The 22,140-nt window shown below is 56.2% G+C and overlaps 2 protein-coding genes across 3 annotated transcripts; one reads left to right on the top strand and one right to left on the bottom strand.

The window, feature by feature from the left end:
* The first annotated feature begins 410 nt into the window (after positions 1 to 410).
* Positions 411 to 10,647, top strand: LOC309440084 (uncharacterized protein). 2 transcript variants are annotated; one of them, XM_082053396.1, is made up of 3 exons: positions 411 to 532; positions 677 to 1,422; positions 9,210 to 10,647. In XM_082053396.1, exons 2-3 carry the CDS (start codon positions 945 to 947, stop codon positions 9,383 to 9,385), a joined length of 654 nt encoding a protein of 217 aa, XP_081909522.1. In that variant the 5' UTR covers positions 411 to 532; positions 677 to 944; the 3' UTR covers positions 9,386 to 10,647. The 2 variants fall into 2 exon arrangements, with proteins under 2 accessions (XP_081909522.1, XP_081909521.1); XM_082053395.1 differs by having other exon boundaries at positions 422 to 1,422.
* Positions 10,648 to 15,884: 5,237 nt separating this feature from the next.
* On the bottom strand, positions 15,885 to 22,136 carry LURAP1 (leucine rich adaptor protein 1; the record flags this gene model as incomplete). The annotated part of the gene is made up of 2 exons (XM_082053833.1): positions 15,885 to 18,622; positions 21,933 to 22,136. The coding sequence occupies 2 exons, from the start codon at positions 22,134 to 22,136 to the stop codon at positions 17,933 to 17,935; spliced, it is 894 nt and encodes a 297-aa protein (XP_081909959.1). The 3' UTR covers positions 15,885 to 17,932.
* Positions 22,137 to 22,140: the final 4 nt, after the last annotated feature.

A 22,140-nucleotide genomic window follows, 5' to 3' on the forward strand; every position in this document is an offset into this window, starting at 1 on the left:
AGCGCACGCCGGGGAGTCGCGGAGCCACCTCCGGGCGGCTCATCCCCCCTCCCGGGGGCTCATCCCGCCCCCCGCCGGCAGCCGGGGCGGCTGGGGAGAGCCAGCGGGGGTGCAGGGTGGAGGGACAGGAGGGGAAAAGGACGGGGAGGAGTGCGCACATACACACACAGGCACACACGCACACGGGCAGGCAGCGGCACCGGATCGGTTGCTGTTTGCTGGGAGGTCCGCAGGGAGCCGAGCGCTGAATAAACCAAGCCGGAGCATCAGGCGAGCAGATCTGCTCCCTCGCAAAAGTCCTTAAGGTAAAACCCGGCCCCTCGGCTGGGCTGCCCTTCGGAGACCACCCGTGCTGGGCTCGCTGCTGTCGTGGGCATCGTCTCTGACTATGGTTTTATTTTTAAAGGAATCAGTTCGGGAGACGCTGGCAAAAGAAGTTGCTGAAAGGCAGGCTGACGCGGCCGGGAGCTGCTGAACTTTGTGGGGTTTGAATATATGTTTTTCCTCTGCGGACACTTCGGGCAGTGTTCCGGTGAGAGTCACGGCACCGCACACCTTGCGCCGGCTGTTACCCAGACCGAGTCTGGGGGATGGCAAAGGGGAGATTTCCGTCTCTCTGAGGACCAACACCCTGTGAAAAGAAGCTGGAGAAAGGCAATTTATCTTTCTTTTCCAGATGACTGAAAATACCTACAGGATCCTGTCTCTTTGGTTTTCATCAGTGAGTAGCGTCAGGGAGAGACGGCTGAGGAACAAAAATGATGTCAGTCAAAATCATTCCAGCACCTACTTTTTCCCAAGGAACTTCATGCCCATAGGGGTTTGCTGTGGGCATTTCCAGGAGTGAGGACAACGCACCACAGATTCAACCCTACCAGATCATGTAAGAATTTGCGACTGCGAAACCTACCCCAGCAAGACCTTCTCTGCCCAGTTCGCAGCACATGGTTTGGTGTAAGCACAGCAATTCTCGCCTCTTTCTCTCCTTTTTAAATATCTTGAGCTTGGAGATCTCTTTCCTCATTGCAATTATGATTATTTGCAACATCAGTGCCATCAAAGATTGGAGCACTTTCCTCTCCCAGATCCTCCCCAGCGTTAACAAGACTCTCAACTTGGTACAGCAAGTGGAAGCCACCACCAGCTCGGTGGTAAGTGTCCTCCAGGACCCCGAGCAGGATAACTACCTGTCCAACAGCCAGTCCATGAACTCCAGCAACTTCACGGCTGGCCTGGACCACTTGTTCCAGTACTCGTACTCGGACAATGACCAGCTTTACAAGGAGTATAAACCCCCTCCTCGGGACGCCATTCCTCTGCCCAAGGCTGTCCTCTACCTCCTCATGGCAGCCCTGGTGGTGGTGGCAGTGGCATACGCCATCGTTGGACATCTCATCAAGGACCTCATTCATGACTTTATAGGTGAGTGCGGGCATCATGCATTGTGTGCATGTGGTCAGAAAGAGCCTGTGCAAAGCCTGGGGATGTGGGGTGGTGTCTCTCCTTTGATTTGGGTGAATTTTAGACCAAGCCTTGCCCTTTGACATTTGCAAGACTGTTTAGTTTACCTCATATGCTTGGTTCTCCAAACTGAGCATATGTTGATATGCTTCCCAGAAAAAAATCCTTGGGTTTAGCCCACTTCCTAAAGAAATCAGGCTTGTGCATGTGTTTATAAATATATATGTTTGTACGCCTGTGCTGCCAAACAATTGTAAAATCCATTGGTCATTTTCAACTGAGCTTGCATTAGAGGTCTCCAAAATGAAAAGTTTCATGGCAACAGATACCTGAGTGCAGGATAACAACACACTAGTGCGTTGTGAAGGAAAAGCTTAATCCATTATAAGACACCAGGGAACCCACAAACTCCTAGGAAACACAGGTCAGCCATCTGCCTCCCTTGTACAGCACCCAGCACAACCATCACAGCTGCTGAAGCTGCTGCAACAAATCTGTAAGATGACAGCCCAAAGTGTGTGTAATTTTATGAGAACTGGCTTCCCAGCTTTCATTTCATCCTGTTGCTAATGAACAAGGTCCCTCACCATCAGGGTTGAGACCACAAACACCCTGCTGGCTGCAGCTGCCCTGGGCAGAGTTGCTTTGCTACATACAGCGAACCCTCAGCAGTACTCTTGCTGTTTGCCCCGTAATTTGTAAGACTGGTGGTGCCGATGAGTGCAAATGCGCTCAGTTCCCTGCCGAATCCCTGGTGCTTTTGGTCCCTGCACCCCAGTAGCAAGCTTACCGTATCCTTGTGGGGGACACAGCCCTGCTGCAGGGAGTTGGTGACAGTTTTCCAGCTCAGATAGCAGGGCTGCAGGGATTCACAGAGGGATTTAAGCTCCTGGCTCCTGCAGATGTACATAACCCTCCTGAAAGCTCTGGAGAGGATTGTTCTCTGCAGGGGAGCAGGCTTGAAATCCCTTTGCACACCCCTTGCCCCAAGCCTGCCCCCCAGCCAGGGATAAAGCCCTGCAGGCTCCTGCGGTGGGAGGGAGAGCACACTCATCTGGAGCTAAATCCACGTGTTCATTCACAATTTCCCTTTATTTCCGTGCTCCTGGGATGCAGGAGATGATAACACTCCAGCTAAAACTCTGACCGATGTCTACAGGACAGGCAGTACCCATGTCTTGCTGATGGGAGGACAAGCCAAGTCCCTCAGGCGGGGGGTCCCAACCAGGCAGGGGCCGGCAGATCTGGGACATCGCTATGTGAGGAAGAGGTATTTGGGACAAGAAGGGCTGAACCTCCTGGCAGGCTCAGGGTCTCACATGAGGCTCAGCCAGGAAAGCAGCAGGGAGATGCCGCTGAGGAGTCTTTCTTTGCCCCAGCTGGAAGGGAACAGATACTGTCTTAAAGTGTTAAATATAACACTTAATCAGCAGCTTGCTGGGGCTGTTACATCTCCCAGCTCTGTCGCTCATCTGATTTAATGTTGCCTTCCCAACAAAGGTAGGCAGCAGGGACAGCACCTAAAAATATACATGCTCCTGCCCTGATGCTCAAAGGAGCAGGTCAGAGCAGGTTGGAAATCCCCCGAGACAGGAGCCGGTCCAGTCACAGCGTCCATGCAGAGCAGACACCTCCTGCTGTGATCGCTGGGGTCCCTAACACAGGAGATTGCAGATGCAGGTGCTCCAAACCACTCCTGGAGTGGGGACCGCAAAGCAGGGCCAAAATCCACAGAAATGTCATGTCCTCCCAGGCACAGAGAGAGGCTGAAGCTGTGGCTGGAGACACCCATGCCCTTGCCATGCTATTTCCAGCTCAGCACCAACACTCCCTGGTGACCTTGGGCACCTTTTTCTTTTGCCCCAGCGTGGGATGGGGTCAGTGGGATGCCCCTTCCCTCACAAAGCCCTTTGCAAAGGGCTCCTCCTCCTTGTCCCAGCTGGAGGTGACATCTCTCCGAGTTAGGATCAGAAATCCAGATGTGAGCTGCTGCCCCATCCAGACAGAGAGGAGAAGGCATTCCCAAACTCCAGCAGCAACCCCTGGTGCCGAAAGCTGCCTCCAGCTCATCCTATTTAGCACTCCGGGCCCGTCTTCACACCATTTATACGCTTAAAATCAGCCAGTCCTCGGAGGAGAGCAGACGAGTCTGTGTTTGTTAACACTGCCAAGCAGCAGCCTTTAAAGAGAAGGTTTCATTTGAATGAGTTTGCATAAATTGACTTCAGGGACAGGACAGAGGGACCGAAGGGTAGTAAATAAGAAGCTGGTCTATTAGCTGCTTTAACATAATGCCTGGATTTATATACTCGGCAGCAGCTCCAGCCTCCACTATCAGCGTTTCTGTGCTAATCATATTTAGAAGGATATGGAGAGAGAGGGAAAGAAGATGCCGAAGGGCTGGAGCCTGTTTCGGGGAGATTAAAGTGTGAATAGTTAATCGCTACTTTAAACAGTCACTTGGAGACATCAAGGATGATTTGGACTCCTCAATAATAGCTTGTAGGACATGGCTGGGGAAGTCAAAGCATCACCCAGCCCTGTGCATTCACGGGGACCGTGAGAAGTCTAGGGCTCAGTTCGGGATGCTGGAAGGGCTCTTGGGATGCTGCCGAGCTCTTCCCCTGTGACATCTGAACACGTATTTGAGACACGGACACCTCCCTCACAGCCGCTTCTTAAAAATTCAATTACAGCTTGTCCAGGCATCCCTGGGGGGAGACAAATGCTGCTGCGATGCCCGGGCGGGTGGGGAGGAGCAGAAAATTAGAAGATGCATGGGAGTAGAGGGAAAAATGTGTTGCTGGAGAGAGGAAAGGCAGAGTTCCCCTCAGCCGGGGTAGGGACCCTGTCTGTCCTCATCCTCCAGAGCACCTGGATATGCACAAAAGGGCTCTGAAAGAGGCTGTGTCCTGCTCTTCCTGGAGAAACCTACCCAAAGAAAGCCCCAAATACCTTCATTTCTCACCAGTCCCTCCCTGCTTGCTCTGAGCTGACAGTCTCATGTTTATGACTTTCCCAAAACTCACTGGGCACCTCCGCTCAGCGATGCCTGCGACCCCCCCGGGGCGGGAGGATGGCTCCCGCGTGAGCGCAGCTCAGACCCAGCTCCCAGTTAAGACAAACTGGGTCGAAGCTTTTGGAAAGCGGCTTAACTGGGGAGCGCTGGAGAGCTGCCGGAGACGGCGCTGCGGCCGAGGGCCAGCTGGGCAAATGACGAGCCTGTCGCCAACGTACGAAGCAGCTAATTACTGCAATACTTGGGAATCAGCCCGCCCTCCCTCCTCTGTCCCCAGCAGTTCACTGAATATTGCCCTTATTTAAACACACACACAAAAGGAAAAAATAAAGGGGGGTAGGGGGAAAGTTTGCCTGCAAACAAAGCTGTTGCCATGGTCACTGTGGTGTGTGTGGTCCCCAGGAAAACATATCTGCTGCTCGCGAACCACACGGGAAGGGTCTGTTGGTTTGCGTGGGAGCTGATGTTTTGCGGGGAGACTTCTGCCAGTGTCACCCGGTTCAGCCGAGGTCGTGTCTGAGTTGCTGATCTTTGGAGAAGCCCTTGAGGAAACTTTTCCTTTGGGAATGGGCCCGAGGCAGATGACCAGCTCGGGTAAGGCAGCACAGGCTCACAGACACCGGTGGGACTGTGTTGGCTAATGGCCTCGGGACTGCTCAAAACCCTAAGCCAGCTTCAGAGCAGGGTCTTTCTTTTCTTCACCCTTTTGACCCACCAGATGTATTTTTATTTTTCAGCCTTATCTCCATACAGCACATTTCAGGCTTCTTTAGGAAAGCATCTCTTTGAACAAAGAAACTGTGCATGAATGTGGCATTGCTGAAAATAGCTGCTGGGTGATCCTGCGGGGACTCAGGATCCGCTTTTAATTGCTCCCACGCAGAACCGCAGGGCTCTTAGGATAATTCAGCCCGTGGCGGGGATTGCAGATAGTGTCTCGGGCCCATCAGAGAGGAGTTACATCTGCTTTTCAGGCTGTTTTGAGAGTGATTCATTTGCCCCCCAAAGTCACGGACTGTGCCAGGTTTCCTTCTGTTTCGGCACCACAGCGCTAAGGCGTCTCTTACACTAAACCCCTGCCTCAGTTTCCCTTTTGGTGCATGGGGGTGCATTAGGAGGTCCTTAGCTGCTGTTTAGGGGTGCTGATGTCTAGCCGTGGCTGCCGTAGGGTGGCTTTCACCGAGTTAATTCCCACTCTCAGCTCCTATAAAAACAGGCAGGTGTCCCATTCCTTTTCCGTGTCACACCCTTTCCCCTCCAGACCCCTTCATGCTGGTGACAGCTCTGCAGAGGGACAGTGTCCTTATCTGTCCATCGGCAAAGCACTGTGCCCGCGTTGCTCGGGCTGCAGGACAGTTGTGACTCGGCCAGCACGGCTGACCGAAGAAATTTCAGCAAAACAGGGAAGGAAGAACAGACTCGGACAGCAAGTTAATTTAGAAAGATGTGAATCTGGGGGGCAAGGGGGACTTCTTGCTGACAAGTTACTACTGACAGAGACAGACAGAGATTTTCCAGCAGAACAAACCTAGGAGATATCTGCTGATTTTGCTAATGAATAAGCAGAGTCTGTCCTGCACACAAGACAGCTACAGTGTCCAGCTGTGACTGCTGCATCGTGCCAGACCATGAGAGGTACCCTTGAACTTGCGTCCATTGCGAATGCTTTGGCTGGAGCCGGTCCTGCCTTGCTGCAGAGTACAAGGCGATGGCTGGGTCGGGACCTATTTCACACAAAAACCTCTTCTGCTCCTGCTGCTGAGAAAAGGGCTTTTTTAGCAGCTGCTTTCTCACCCAGCTCCATTTAAAGCAAGTAAATCTAGAACACGAGTTTGATTGTTCATCTAACATGTTTGCCCTTCCGTTGCCTGTTTCCATCCCTGCGGGGAGTGTGAATGTCTCACTCACCAGGTTGCATTTAAATTTCAGCCCTTTCCCCACCTCCCTCCACTCTTCTGTCAGGGACATCTCTTCTCCAGTGGCTGAAGCACCACACAGACATTCTGCCCTGTCACCGATGAATGCAGGGGACCTGGCCACCCCAGCCGAGTGAGACTGTGTGCAGAGCATCCCTGCATCCCCGTGCACACAGGCAGCAGGAGGCTGCTCTGCGCTGTCTGCACCGTGAGGGGTTTCCAAGAGAGGATGGTCCCTCATGTTGTCAGTAAAACACACTGTGAAATCTGGGCAGCCCAGAATGGTATTTTTCTGCCTCTTTGGATCAGCACATCCCAAGGTTCCTGCTTCCAGGAAGGAGACTCAGGCATTTTGCCACATTGCTCTGCTATTTAAGGAGAGATGCTACTCTGCAGCTCCTGATTTACCCGGTCTACCCTATCTCCTCTCCTCAGCTGCTTTGGATCAATCACTCTGTGTCAATCTCACCCACCGCAGTACTTTCCACCTTGCCTTTTGCCCTGCAAGACCCCAGCAGACACCGTGAGCCTTGGCAGCACCTGGCGAGCCAGGAGAGGTGTCTCCGGGTTAGACGCTGCTTCCCCAGCCTGGCTGAGAAAGTCACTTTGTCCCTGTCTTTTATCTGAGGCATTCACAGCCGTGCTTGTGCGCATGCCCTGATTTTGCAGCATGTGTCACAAGGTCCTTCCAGGGGCTGGGTAGTGGCAGACAATGCTTTTCCTTACCTCCAAAGTGTGACCGTCCTGGGTCCAGTGGTGCGACTGCCCCAGGAGTGCACCATGAGGACCATGCTCACCCCAGCTCTGCCCTTGGGTGCCTCAGGTCCATTGGGTGTCCCAGATCAGCCTGACTTTGCCTGCCTTCTGGCTAGAGCACGTGAGAACCTGAATGTGGGCTTTGCTCCAAAAGAGAGTTTGTTTTCCTCTTGGTGCCAATTGTGTCCGTTTGCTGTTGCTCATGCAGACCCCTGCCAGATATAAGGGATGGAGAGAGAAGTCCCTGTCGTCATGCTAAGGGCTTCAGCTGCCTTCAGTCAATCACCACCATCTCTGGGCTCCCAGCCCCTCACCACTCCCCATCACTTCATTACAACCCCCCCACAGGGTTCATTATCCGATGTTTCTAATGCATGTTGTGCTTGACATGAGGTTGTATGTCCCATCCCCTGCAAAGTTCCCTTCTGCATCAGAACAAGTTTTAATCACATCAGAACAAAAGACATGCAGGTCCCCTCCCTCTTTCCCCTCATCCCTCCCCAGACACCCCAGCGGGGAGCCTGGGGGGCCCCAGTTTCTCACCCACAGGCTGATCAAGCTGGGCAGGAGCCAGAGGAGAAGCTGGGGGGGAGCGTGTGTGGCAGGGACAGAGCCGGCTGGTGATGGCTGGCGGGAGAGATGAGGGTGCTGACATTTTTATGGTTGTTTCTCCAGGGTCCTGCTGGCAGGAGATCCTCTGGCAGCTCCACGGGGCCTCGCTCCCCTCTTCCACACATGGCCACATGCTGAAGTTACAGGCCATAAATGGCCACAAATAATGTGTAATTGTGTAATTATTTCACTCCTTACTTACACAGTCAAATCATAAAGGCATCGCAGTAAATACCCTCTAATGACAGCCTAATTACATCTTCCTGCAGATTACCGGGTAATTAGATCCAGCAGGCTCCAGAAATAATTCCCAGGGAAGCAGCGGTTCGGATTAACATGTACAATCCAGCCCACATTTACCCAGGAATAAGGCTGCGGCAGCCTCACACAAGCCGCCTTCCTCAGGCACCCCGGCCAGCCATGTCCCCTTGGGTGACAACGCACGGTGACCCTTTTCCCATGGAAATGGCTTTTGCTGAGCCCTCCTGGTGCTTTCCCAGAACACCCATCCTCTGCGTTTCTGCCTTTATCACAGTGCCATGCCCAGCTCTTGTTGCTTCTGCTGCAAATGTCCTCAAGGATTCATTGCTGGGCCACCAGACGCCACCTCCCCTTGCTCACCCAGAGCTATGCTCTTTGCTCCCCATTGCAACCCTCACTCGATGACTCCGAGGATAATTGGGGACCTGTCACCTCTTTTTCTACAGGTTATTCTCTTTCTTCCCCACTGGACCAGGCCCTGCTCCCGCTAGAGTTTTACCACTGACGTCAAGGAAAACAAGCTGAGACCTTTAATAGTGTTTGTAGGAGGCAATCTTGTTATTGCCTGCCAGATCATGCTGCAGGGGACATCTCAGTCACACTGCCATCCAGCAGCAACCGCTGTATTCTGGAGGGGGATCGGTCATCCCGAGGGTTGTGAGAGTGGCAGGATCAGCTCAGAGCCGTGTCCTGGAGCTCCGGTGACCTGCCAGCAGCGCAGCCCTGAAGCTGCCCATGGAGGGTCTGAAGCCCTGGTGTGGCTGTGATACACTCCTGTGTCAGATAAGCCGTGTCCCCAGCCATGCCTCCAGCCCTGTTTGGATGTCACGTGGTTATTTAATCATTCCCTCTGTTTCTGATGGCAAAAACACACTGTAGGAAATATGTTGCCAGAGAGCCCAGATGCACACTTCACTTCAGAGACCCTTCATTTTTATTCTCAGGATTAGCAGGGTGATTTCATTTGCCTAAGCTGGGAGAACTTCCAGAAACCAGCAGCCAGAAAACCAGCTCAGTGCTGGGAAGAGCAGAGATCCCAGTACCAGGGGAGCAGATGGAGCTGCAGGGGCAGGGGTGGGCGAGGGACCTTCCTGGGGGCAAGGCGTAGGATGTAACAGGGGGCAGTGATTTCCCATCCAGCTGGAGGTAACCAGGGTCTCGTTTTGTGCTTTCCCTTCCTCCAGACTGGATCTTCGGCCCCAGCCCAGATGACAACAGCAACAAGAGCGACATCAACTGCATCAGCAACAGCGTCAACGAGATGAGCGAGATGCCCGAGGTGCCGCGGCGCCGGGACCGCCAGCCCCAGGACGTGGTCATTGCCATCGGCGAGACCTGCCACCTGCCACAGCAGACGTGACAAGCGCGGTGGCTGGGCCAGATGGGATGGATGGAGCAGCAGGACAGTGCAGCAGCCACCTTGCAGGACCAGGCAGTGAGAGAAAGGGATGGGCAGAGCTGGCACTGTGGAGCAAAGCCCTCCTCACCCCGGTTTTGCCAGCCCCTTAGGACCTTGCTGGGCTGGGCGGCTAATCAGTCCTGCCCTGACATCTGTCCGTGGGTTTGTGACATCCTTTTCTTCCCTGTGAATAGCAAAAAAAAAAAAAGAAAAAAAAAAAAGGAAAATACCAAAATACCCCCACCAAACAAGGCTCGCAAGAGAAATGGGCAAAGAGCTGGGCAGTCCTGGTGTGCAGCTTGTCCTGGGGATGGGGTGGTGGAAAGGGTGAAAGAGTTGAGGAGGCTCCATGAGAAATGGGGGTGTCTGTTTCTGAGGTCAGATCCAGAACACAGCAGGGAGCTGTGGCTGCGGGAAGGCACTGAAAGGTCAGCAAGGACCAAATCCAGCGCAATACATCAATGACCTCCATGGGCCACCACTCTTCCCTTTAGTTTTGCAGCTCCAGCTCACAGCCTGTTTCACTAGGTGCATCCTGCAGCTGTGGGGCAGGGGGGTAACAGTGCCAGGACCAGCCCAGGGCCCCCTCCCCAAGGACCCTTCCTCCTCTGCACCCAGGCCAGGGCCACCACCAGCTTTGGCTGACCCCAGCATCCCCAGACCAGGAGAAGTCACATCTGCACCTGGCAAACCCCCATTCTCTGAGGAAAGCGGCTGGAGGGGAGGGCAGGGACTCCAGCTCTTCATGGGGGAAAACAGCCCCGATCTGGCTGCATCTCTTGGAGTCATCCCAGCGTGTCCATCCCCCCTGTCACCCCCAAAGTAGCTGCCACCACAAGGGGTGCTGGCTCTGCACTTGGGTCACCCACATGTGCATGTGCTGATGGAGGGGGAAGAGCTCCCTCATCCCCCTGGGTGCTTTCCTCCCCCCTGCCAGGGCACTGCCACCCAAAATTGTCCTTTTCCTGCCACCTCTCTCTGCCCAAAGACATCCTTTCCCCTTGTTAAGTCCAGGCAGATCCCTGCTCCCTCTTTTTAAGGCAGCAGCCAGGATGGGGGGCAGGCTCCCAAACCAACTGGAAAAAGGCACATCCTTGTGGTCTCACTGATATTTTAATGCCAGCTCTTGCCCCACTGGGGATTTTAAACTAGGAACCATCAGTTCTCTGTGTAGCGAGTGGAGGCACTGGGACAAAGCTCATTCCTTGGTCCTGGTGCCTCTTCCTTATAAGATCCCTTTAATCTCCACATCTTTCCTGGACTTAAAAAAATAAGGCTATAGTTGTGTCTCAGAGACCGAATCCCAGGAAAAGGCAAGTGGTCAGGACTTCGGGCTCAACGCCGAGGAAAATGAGCGCTGCCTTTCCCAGCCTGAGGCACCCAGCACACCTCTAATAGCAGGGGCCAGAACCTCATTTTGCCCTTCTGAAAGTGGTTAGGGAAAATGGCTGTGGTTTCAGCCTCCTGCTCTGATGGCTTTTAATGAGAGCCATTACCAGCGGTCCCACACTGGGGCTTTGTCAGCTTTGCAGCAAGCAAAGACAGTACTGCAGACCTCCCCCCAACTAATTAACCATTTCCAATCAGATATGTCATCACTGCCACCACCATATTTCTCCCATTTTTTGGCCCTGGGTTTGGAACGCAGGTGCTCTGGCAGCTGAGCTGGGGCTGTCAAGAGGATCTGGGCAGCAATGTCATGGCAGCGTGGGGAGATGCTGGAGGGTGAACGTGGGGCTGCAGCGCTGGAGCTGGTTGTGGGCTGGGGAAACTGGGAAGGATTCCTGGGGGACAGAAGACAGTACGGAGCGGGGGTGACTGGTTTCCTTGCTCCCCTGCACTTTCAACATCCAGAGGCTGGGCTTTGGGATCACCCAGGTCCCCACAGCCACTGCTGTGGAGGGGTGGTGAGACCGTGTGTTTGGCACAGACACTGCTCCCAGAGGAACTGGTCCCTGCCATGGGGACATGCCACTCACCGGGATGACTGGTCCCCCTGTGGCTGCAGGCAACAGCCTGCGTGGCCCTTCTGTATTTGGGACCAGTCACACCCACCAGCTGCTGGAAATAAGGAGGGGGCTTCCCTGAGGATGGAGGCAGCCTCCTGTGCTCCAGCCAGGTTCTTGCTCCCTTCCCACGACATTTTGGGTCCCACATGCCATGGTTCGACCATAGGGAGCTGCTCCCACACCAAGCAGCAGCTCGCACCCACGGCCAGCGTGGCTGTCACCCAGCCCAGGCCACTGTGCTCCGAACAGGAAAAGAAGGCAGGAGCCAAGCTCCCTCCTGTGGCCGCCTGCACTGAGTCCCACTGGGCTCGGAAGGGGCCGGTGAGGAAATGCCCTTGACCAGCTCCCCAGCCTCCTGGAGCCAGGACCACCCCTTTGAAGCCCCTCTTTTGCAAGGATGCAAGGATGGATTCTTACGCTATGTCCAGCCCCTGGACCGACCGAGCCCTCGGGTAACATCACAGTGGCGTGTATGTGGGGAACCACCATCTCTGTGAGCCACAGGGTCACACCTGTCACCACTGGAGCTGTGCAGGACCCCACAGCTGAAGCTGCTTTCTCTGCTGAACCTGCTGGAACCTTCCACACGCCGGGGCAAAACTGCAGAGGACAGTTCCCATGCCACCTTCCTTCACATCCCCCCATCCCCATGTCACTGCCATCATCTGGCACCTGCCTTCCTCCTCTTCCCCCTAATTTGGGGAGAGGAGAGAGGAGAGCTGTTTGGGGGCAGGTACAAACAGGGCAGGGACCTCATCTGCTCTTCTCACCCACCAGGTGAGAGGATGTCCCCCACATCCTCTGAGTGGGAAATGAAGGTCTGTCCATCCAGCATCAAGGGAGAAAGACCATGGGAAGAGGCATTCGAGGCTGCTTTACCCAGGGGAGGTTTTGGGGGATGCTGAGAGGGAAGGGGCTGATGAGGGTGCTGGGCTGCTCTGCTCCAGTCCCTGCAGCTCCTCAGTGCAGGAGGTTGCTCTTTAAGTCCCTCTTTCCTTCCCTAAGCGCCTTAGGGAGCAGGGGCGAGAGATGCTGGTGCTTTTTATAGCAGCTGTAATCCCCGCTGCTCACACTGCCTGCGCCCCACTGTCCCAAGGCCCAGGGCTGAGCTTCTAGAATAGGGACAGCTGCCCAAAAACTGCCTCGAATCCCTTTGGTTCCCAGCACCATGGCCATCCATGGAGGACAGCAAGCGCTGCAGCTGCTTCACCCCCATTTGTGGACATCCCCCTCTGCTCCTCCTCCCCATCTTTCCCCACCGGTGTCCCCAATGGGGATGTGTCCCAACATCCCCCTGAGAGGTGGCCGTGCAGCGTGGGACCACCAGCCATGGCCAGGCAGCGTCCCAGCCCCTGCTGCCCACCCTGATTCCACCCTTCAGCAGCTCAGCTTTTGCGTATCTCCAGCCAAAAGTCCCCGCGACTCTGCAGCGTGCCAAGGGGAACCCAACACATCTTTTAACCTTTTACTGCTTCTGGTTTACTGCCCATGGCGAGTGCAATTTTCTCCAGCCCCCACGGACCAGGGGCTCCCGCAGGAGAGGGCAGCACAGGAAATCCTGCCGAAAACCACTGGGACCCTGCCTGCGTTGCTTTCCCTTTGCTGCAGGTCCGGCCCCTGCCTCCCGCATCCTCTTTGTAACATGTTTTCTGTAATTTTCCTTTTAAACACCCCACAGGGAAAAAAAAAAAAAACACACAGAAACACAGACACAAAAAAGACAAAAAAGGGGGGTTCTTCTAGGTCAGGCTGCACTAAGACGATAAAAGCAGATTAATTTCTCAGAAGAGCAATTCAGATGTTTCTTCCCTCCCCGCCAGGGTCTGAGGCTGGCGGGCGGGAGGCGGTGGCAGGAGCACATGCAGCTTTTGGTGTCACCCCTGGGGTGGCACCGAGCGCAGGTGTCCCCGCGTCCCAGCCCTGCATGAGAAGCTGGGGGGGACTCTCACCAAGTGATGGGCCACACAGGTGGGAAGGAGGAGGTGGCACCGCTGGGACCCTGATGGGCTGGGGAGGGTGCCCACCACCCAGGAGGAGGAGGGGGAGAGCTGCGCCACCACTCCCTGTCAGCATCCCCAAGCCCAAACCTGTCCTTGTCACCCACCCATGCTCACGTGCCCACGAGGCCCGGAGCAGTCACGCTTGTTTTTCACTCCCAAGGAGCGCCGGGAAGCTCTAAAGCCACAGGATTAGTCTCCAAGGCAAAGGCCTGGCCCATGGCCAGCCCGGGCAGGGAACAGCCCGGGGAGGCCTTTCCCAAAGGCTCAGCTTGCTCCTGGCTCGTGCTCCAGCTTTGTCCCCATGTTCACCAGCCTCCCGGTCACTCAGTCACCACGAGCAGACTTGGGGGAGCTGGGGGGTCCCACGGGTGGGGAGGAGGCAGGAGGTGACCGTGAGACCTCCCGAGCCACCCTGGGCAGTCGGAGTATCCCCCGCCTGTTGTGGTTTCTCCAGTGTGTAACAGAGGTTGAGCACACGCTGCAAGCCCTTTGCTTAGAAGATGGGCACTGGGTGACATCTCTCTCTCTTCTCCTGGCTGCATCTTTGTACAAAGCCCAGGAGGTTCCTGCCTTGGAAACCTGTAACAGTAGGGCACAAAGAAGGAAGGAAAAGCAGCTGGAAACCGTCTAGAAACCCAGGACAGAAGAACCCTCTGCTGGGCTGGTTTAACCCTGTGCTGGGAGGTCCTGGGCAGGGCTGGGTGAGAGGTGCTGGCCAGAGGAGAGCGGGACGATGAGGCCAGGCTGGGTGCCAAGTTCCTGAGTGACGCACAGGGAATGAATGGTACAAGGGACACCAAGAACCATCCCCAGCCGCAAGGAGGGTGGGAGTGCCAGGATCCAGCCCCACAGCCTGCGCTTGCACCCACACCCCCCCTGCACCCCCTCCCTAGGTCACCCCCGTGGTGATGCACCCCATGCCAGTGAGCCCACTGAGTGTGGGGCCATGGGGCTGGATGCCACCTCCCCTCTGACCGAGGGGACCAGGCTCTTCCCCCTCTGCGAAAAGGTTATTTTCACACTGCCTCCTCGCAGGAAACTAACATAAATTGCTTAAATGGCTGCAAAGCTCACAGGACAGGCCCTTTTGGAGCCGAGCTGCACACTGGGAGGGGAAAGCTCAGGGGACTTTGTAATAACTAGCAAGAGTAGCTATTAAATTGTTTTACTGCCTCGTTAAGACAGTCTAATCTCTGTGTATATCTTTAAAAAAAAATGATGTTTTTACTGTAGCAGACGTGGGTGTTTTCTGGCACAGGCTGAGATCCTGCCTGCCTTATCTGCTTGTTTTCTTACCTGATCCAGGCACTGAAGAGCCCAAGAGCAGCCCAAGGGCAGCAGCAGGCAGAGCCAGGCAGACTGTGGCAAGGACGGAGGCTGCAGATGTGCACTGCCGGTTGTTTCCCACCCATGGGTGCTCTGCACCCCATTGCTGCACCCACCTTTCAGCAAAACAGAGGTCCCTGGGTGCAGGTCTCCCCAAGAGGCAGGTTTGGGATGTGTTGCTGCACATATCTGGAAAAGCCGAGAGGTGGGTGAGCCCCTTGTCCGAGCAGCCTGGGGACCCGGCAGGGGATGGCAGGAAAAGTGTGCGATCTTACCCATCCCTCCAGCCCCAAGGGCTGGGATTTGGGGGATACCCAGATTTTGGGGCAACATAGGCTCCTGCAAGCTGGGCTGAAGAGTCTGTGTCCAGGGGGGCCTCAGCAAAGGTTCACCAGGAACCCTGTGGCCACACAGAGCCATCCAACTGCTGGGGTCTCCTTTTGGAAGAGGAATGGGCTGGGCATTTTCTTTCTAAGGTTTTATTTATTTTATTTTGTTTTGGTTTACTTTTTTTATGGGGAAAGCCTGCCGAGTCCTGCTGGCTCCACGATCCACCTCTCCATCTGCAAAAGCTCATGGTTTCAAAGCCGGGAGCAGAACAGATTCTGAACTGGGATGGTTGGGCTGGATAAGCTGCTTGCGTTTTCTTTGGAAAGGCTGATGTTTGCATGACCACCAGCTCCAATGGTTTTAAAGGGACCCACCCCGGAGCAAATCCCAACAGCCTGAGATCAGAGCTGGGCTGCTCCCAGCCTGGGCTGGGCTGGAGATGCCTCTGTCCTGCATCCAGACGCCACCTGCACATCCTGGGTGCGGGAGGCCACAGGAGCCAAGGCTGTGGCTGCAGAACAAGGGAAGCAAATGGAGACCCCAGCACGGCTAACAGGCCTGGCAAACACCTAGAAAGATCTTCCTTGGAAATTGAAGGCATGAAGGGTGAAGTTGCTGATTGAAGCTGGAGACATAGTTCAGCCGAGCTCAATGTGCCCCATCTCCTGGAGATTCAGTCTCACCAGCATCCTTGGTGATGCACATCTGCTGGGAGCTCCAGGGCATTTCTGACCAGATTCTCTCCCCTTCCCCTAGAAACCCTCGTAAGCTCAGCAAAGCACCAACAGCATGGCCTGGGAGAAATGCTACCATTTATTAAGCCAGCTATTTTTTGTCAAGAATGATTTTAACAGTGTTGGAGGACTTATCCCGTCTCCCCCCGGGACCCTCAGCTGATGCATCGCATGCAGGGCTAGAAGGAAAGCAGGGGACAGCCACCCTTAGGAGACATGGTGGCTCAGCAGCACTGGAGCTAAGCAGGGAGACATTAGCTGCCCACAGGCAACAGCAAGCCAAGCACGTCTGCTCTGCAGCAGGCAGATGGGATGCTCACGTAGGGCAGCCCGGTCCCATTTTCCTGGGATTCCCCCAAGTCCTTGACAGGTGCCATCTTGGGGAATTTTGGACATTGTCCTGCTCTCCATGTCCATCCAGGGAAGCCCTGAGGATCTGCAGGGGAAGGGAGGGTGCTCAGGGGTCTCGGCATGGAGGGTAGTTTCCACTGAAGGTGCTGGTTCAGAGGTACAAACCTGAACCTTTTGTGCACCCGATTGCCTTCCTAACCACAGCCAGCTCACATCTCACATCTAGAAAGAGTTAGATCCAGGTCTCCCCTATCGCCTGGCTTCCCATCAACATCACGAGATGCTGTCCCCACTCCCACCGTCCCAACAAAGAAATAAGCCAGGCTGCAACCCATGCAGGCAGGGGAACAATGGCACCATGGTGAGAGAAAAGCCACCACAGCACTCAGCCAGAGACAAACGCACCCACACGTTGTGAAGCCAGGCCCCTCCGGGCTTGTCCAAATGTGTGGAAGAGCCCCTCTCCTTGAAGCAGGGGGTTGGACATACACATAAAGATATACACAGGACACCCAGGTCCTTCCCTGCAACACCTGGTGAAGGCAGCAGGTCCTGCTGCAGCTCGCACACGGCTCCAGCTGCAAGCCATGCTCTGAAGCCAGCGAGGGGCAACGGGTGTGCATGGTGGGGGACAGCAAAAGGCACAGGCAGAAGCCAAGGCTAAAAGGACAGAGAAGACGTCTACAGGGCAAGGCTGCTGCAAATCCACCCCGGCAGAGGAGCCTCATGTTGCTGGTAGGGGGCAGAGACCTGGCACCATTCATGACACAGATAGGGAATCCCGGCCATCACCCCCATCCTGCTGCATCGGGGGAAAGCACAAGCCTTTCCGAGCCTGAGCCCCGCAGGCTCTGCCAGGCTGCCTGTGCGCTGCCACGTCCTGCGGTTCTGCAGGACCTGGTCCCGAAGTGGGACATAGTCCAGAAATAAACTGGGAGAGCTGGATCTCCATCTCCCACCTGGTGTTTTGCCCTTCTCCTAATCACATGGGGAAGGGAATTCTGCACTGCCATCCTTCCTCTGCAGGGCATGGACGAAGGCTCCTCAGCCCAACAGGAGCAGCTAAAGTGACCATCCTGATCATGCTTCAGCTCAGCTTCACAGAGGCATCTAAACCAAGCAGGGCTTCACCCGCTAGGAATGGCGTTTTGGCATCCACCATGTGCTGAGGCCAAACCCCAAGGGCCCCAGGTCAGCTCTGCCCTGGATGGACACTGGCCTTGAAGAAGCTGATGGAAATGAGCACATCCAACAGGGGTGCCCTGCTGATGGTCCTGCCCCACACCTTGCACCGAGCACACTGGTGCCACCCAGCTGTGGATGCACGGGAGGATCTCCTGACTTCCCTGGGTAGCCGATTTGGGGAAAGGTCCCCAGTTTTTGCAAATGGGAAGCTGAAGATTAGAGAGCAGAGGTGGAACCAGGGAGAGGTCCCAGGAGTCCCACTGTCCCAGGTTTCCACACCAGCCCTTCCCCACCACCAGCATTGAGTACAACAGCAGGGTGACCAGCCACCTGAAAGCACCACCCCAGAGCAAAGGATTAAATTTATGGGGACCCACCTCATCCTGCCTCTCCCAGAAATTCACCACGGGGCGAGCACCCTGTTCCTTAGGGCTGCATCACCAAACACTGAGGGAGGTGACACCACCAAGCCAGCCCGTCCCCGCTCCCCAGCCACCCCAGCTCTCCCAAGCAGAGACAAGTGAAGCGGAGAGGACAGGCAGGAGAGCTGGACTGGGAAGGCAAAGCCATGGGCTACAAGAACGTCACATCATCCTGAGACTGGAGCCAGCGCCAGTGGGCATCGTACTCCAGGTGCAGTTTGCTGTTGAGTTTGCAGTTCTCCAAGTCAGCCTCAGCTTTCCGAGCCTTCCCACCCGCGTTCCCCTTCGCCAGCCTCTCCCCAACCCCTGATGGCAATTTGGTGTCTCTGCCTGGTTCCAGAGAAGGCGGCTGCTGGCCCAAATAACCGTTGGCCACCTGGGGCTCCTTAGCAAACCGGTGATCCTGAGGCAGCCCGGGTGGGGAGAGGTCCACGTGGGGCCACTCGTGCTCCGCTTTGCCCTTCTCTTGCTTTGCAAGACCCCTCTCGGGATCAATCCTGACCCAATCCTGCTCCGCCCTGACCAGGGCTCTGCCCGGCACAGGTGCAGCGGCGGTTTCAGTGGCGTTTTGGGAATACTCATCCATGTCATCAGCCAACGTGTCCAGGTAGCTCCCGACGGAGATGCTGTCCAGCCTGTCGTTGGGGTCCTGCAGGCTGTCCCAGCTGCCCCGCCGCGAGGCCGCCTGGCTCTCCACCAGGCTGTACTGGCTGCTGGCCAGGCTGCTGCAGCGGCTGGTCAACGTGCTCCTCTCCTCCAGCAGCCACTTCACCGCCTCGATGCCCTCGTTCACCACCACCAGCTGCTGCAGGATCTTCACGTCGACCGCTCGCAGATAAGCCTGGCAGGGAGACAGAGAGTGCAAGGGTGTTTGCGGGGGACCGAGGCAACCCTGGTGGCCAAGAGACCCCAAGTCCCAGTACCCCTTGGCAGAGTATCATCACGGTGGCTTGATGAACAGCACAGCATGAGAGAAAGGGAAACATCCCAGGGGACCCTGTCCAAAACCTGGGGACACGAACATCAGGGACCTACAACATATGGCACCCACTGGCCACCCAACCCCTCAAGAAAATAAATATAGGGCACTTATGTCACTGGCTCCTATGGGGACAGGGGTAAGCAAGGAACTAGAGGCACTGAGGGCATGTCTGAGCCCAGAGCATCCCCCAAGCCCTGGGAGACAGCTGGCAGGGCAGGAGGGACCAGGCAGGAATGTGCCTGGACATGGCTCAGATCCGGTTGGACCACAAGCACCTCCCTGGGCTGTTTTGGCTGGGTCCCTTCATGCATTTACTTCCCCCCTTCTCGGGTCTGATCCAAGCCTGGTGACAGCACGATGTGGCAGGATTTGGAACCTGAGAAACAAATCACTCCCAAAACAGGGGAGGATGGTGTGAGGGACAGGCCTTGCTGATCGTGCCACTCGCCGCACCGACTCCTGCCTCTCCGGGCTGGGGGAAGCTCTCTGCGAAACTTCAGTTGCTGCAGAAACATCTGTTTTCCTAACGGAAAGCCCCGCGTGCCAAGACATTCCTGTCTGTGTGATACTGGCCGCCAAAAGCCACTGGATTTCCCCTGCACAAGACACAAATATTTTGCCAGGAAAGGGAATAAGGCGGCAGCGACAGGAGAGGGAAAGAAACCGATTGGGGGACAGACAGCTGTGGATGCACAAGAGCTCCTTCACAAACACACCCCATCCCCATCAAGCTGCAGAGGAAATCCACAGTGTCCCCCAGGATAATTTCTAAGCCCAGATCCCAGTCCCCAGCATCCGCTGCCCTCAGAGTCACCATCCACCCGCCCACGGGTGACCCGCTGGTCTCCTGAGACCCCTGTCTCCAGTCCCACAGCGAGTGCAGCAGCAAAAGCATCCCAAGAAGAAGCCTGGGAAAACTCCAGCCAGCATTCTGGTACGTGACACCTCTCAGTTCAGAGGACACAAAAAAAAAAAGGAGCGGAGATTATAGAGACCCGATACCAACACCCATCCCCTCCTCACGCTCCTCAAGTTGGATTTAAATAGAAAATAGCAGTGATGTGCCCGGATTGGGGCAGGAGCCAGCTTTGAAGTGCAGAAACTTCCTTTCCAAGCAAGTTATTTTGAAAACTGCCTACAATGGACTTTTCTGCATGCGCCGCTAAAGCATCTGGTCTTGGCAGGGAGAAAACGTGGAAGGAGGAAGCCTGGGAACTCCTGATGAGGGGTTCCCTGTTTTTCTCTGCCACACAAAACTATGGCTGTCAGAGATGCCAGGGGAGCCACCTCGAGAGCAGAGGGTGGGGAAACGCTGCCCACTTTACATATAATTTGCTGGAAAGATTTTGCCATTGATTTTCTGCTAATTCAGGCTGGTTTGACCTCTCCCATTGCACTCCGAGATACTCCCTCTCCACCAAGGTGAGTTCAGCATGAGAGGAGACCAAAGTCCAGCCACTCTCCACATTCCTCCAGATGCAGTGATGGGTCCACTGCACTGATCCCGCACCCACCCTAAACCCACCTGGTGCTCCCCACCTGGTGCCCACCAGCACCTGGACCCAAGGTGGCAGCAGCATCCAGAGGGGACAAAGGCAATTATGGTCCCGAGTGCATGGCAGGGGGCAGAGGAGACCTGCCCGAACCCCCACTCTGGGATGTGACACCCCACACTGTGCCTCAGTTTCCCCATGTGCACCCCACAACGCCATCCTCCCCCACATCCAGAAATGTTCTGCCTGCCCCCTTTCAAGTGGGATCCCATGGGCCAGTGGAGCTGGGGGGACCAGCTCTAGGGGCAGGCAGAGTGGGGAGAGCATCCTCCCAGGGGGACACAGTCCTGCTCCCCTCCTCAGCGCATGAGAAACCCACAGGCACCGTCTCCCTTCCAGACATCTAGTCCTGGGATAAAACATCCTCCTTGGAGCAGGTGAGATGGGAATTTGGCATCTCCTCCCACTGCCCACTCCTAGGCCATCCTTTCCTCTGAGCACTGGGTTTGCTGGTCTCTGCTGGGAGCGGGGAGGAAATTTCAGTTCCTGTTCATGGGGATGGGGATATGGGGGGAGCCCCGTGCTGGGTTTTGGGCACCTGGGTGCCATTCCCAAGCTGCTGACCTGGGTGCGAGGTGTCCCCGCTTCTTCACCGGCCAGCGAGGAGAGCCGAGGAAGATAAAGGAGAAGCTTTTCTGAGTCAAGGTTAATAAGGCATGGCCAAAACCGGGCCTTGCAGACCGTGCTCTGCCCCTTCCTGCACCTGAGCAGGGCAAACACCACCGCTGCTTCCTCCTCCTCTGAGCAACCCAGGGCCCGCAGACCTTTCTCCTCTGGTCAGAGTGCAGCCTGGCAGCCGCTGCGGAGGGAGGACGGAAGCAGAGGGAGGATGGAAGCTTTGACACCAATGGGGAATATCAATTTGGCCAAAGCACCGGCAGGGTGGGTCCCCAGTCCTCCCCGAGTGACAGGCGGGGATGTCGGCATATCTATCCTGTTTCCCTATGGAAACGCTGCTCATTCCTGCCCGCTCGGGTGTATTCGTGCGTGGGAGAGTCCCTTCCCCCAGCAGCACTCGAACCCATTGCCCAATCTCGCCACGTTTCGCGGAGGCGCAGGCATCACCGGTATTCGCACAAAAAGAGGGAGGCGAGAAAGCTGCCACCAGCACTCCCACGGAAAGGCGGCCACCGAGCCTGACCCGTTACGAGCCACCGGAGAAGCCCCAGCAGGAAGAAAACCCCGGGAAAGCTCCCGGCGATGTTTGTTCTTGTCACCCAGGGGTGACACCGGTCGGAGGGAGGACCCACCACCGTGCCCTTGGCAAGGTCCCTGTCCTAAATCCTGACCTCCGGGACACCCCGGTCTCCCCAGGAGCCAGCACCACGAGGGTGCGTGGAGTGAGGGGGGGCGGACAGGGGTGGGCGGAGGGGTCCGTGGGGAGGGGGATGCTGCGTGGGACGGTGCCACAGAAAGGTCGGGGGCTGGGGGTACGAGCTGGAGGCTGTTAAGCCGTACAGGAGGGAGGTCCCCAAAATGCAGGCAGAGCACAGGGCACTGCTAGGGGGCTGTTAACCGGGGGGTGTAGTTATCCCGAAGGAGGGCGGGAAGTTACCCGGGAGGGGCAGGCAGTTACCGGGGGGGACAGGCAGTACCGCCCGTGCCGCGGGACTCACCAGATCGACGCGGAGCGCCCGGAGGCTGTCGGCGAGCGGCGGGCGGGCGCCGCGGGCCGGTGGCGCCAGCGGGGCCGGCGGCGCCGGCGGTACGGGGGCGGTCTCGGCCCGCAGCCCCCGCAGCAGCCCGGCGGGCGGCCGCCGTCCCACCTTGCTGGCCAGCTCCCGCAGGTCGGCGGGCAGCGCCTCCCCGCCGCCCTCCATGCGG

This window comes from Streptopelia decaocto, assembly GCF_964273445.1.
Source record: "Streptopelia decaocto genome assembly, chromosome: 5".
Lineage (NCBI taxonomy): Eukaryota > Metazoa > Chordata > Aves > Columbiformes > Columbidae > Streptopelia > Streptopelia decaocto.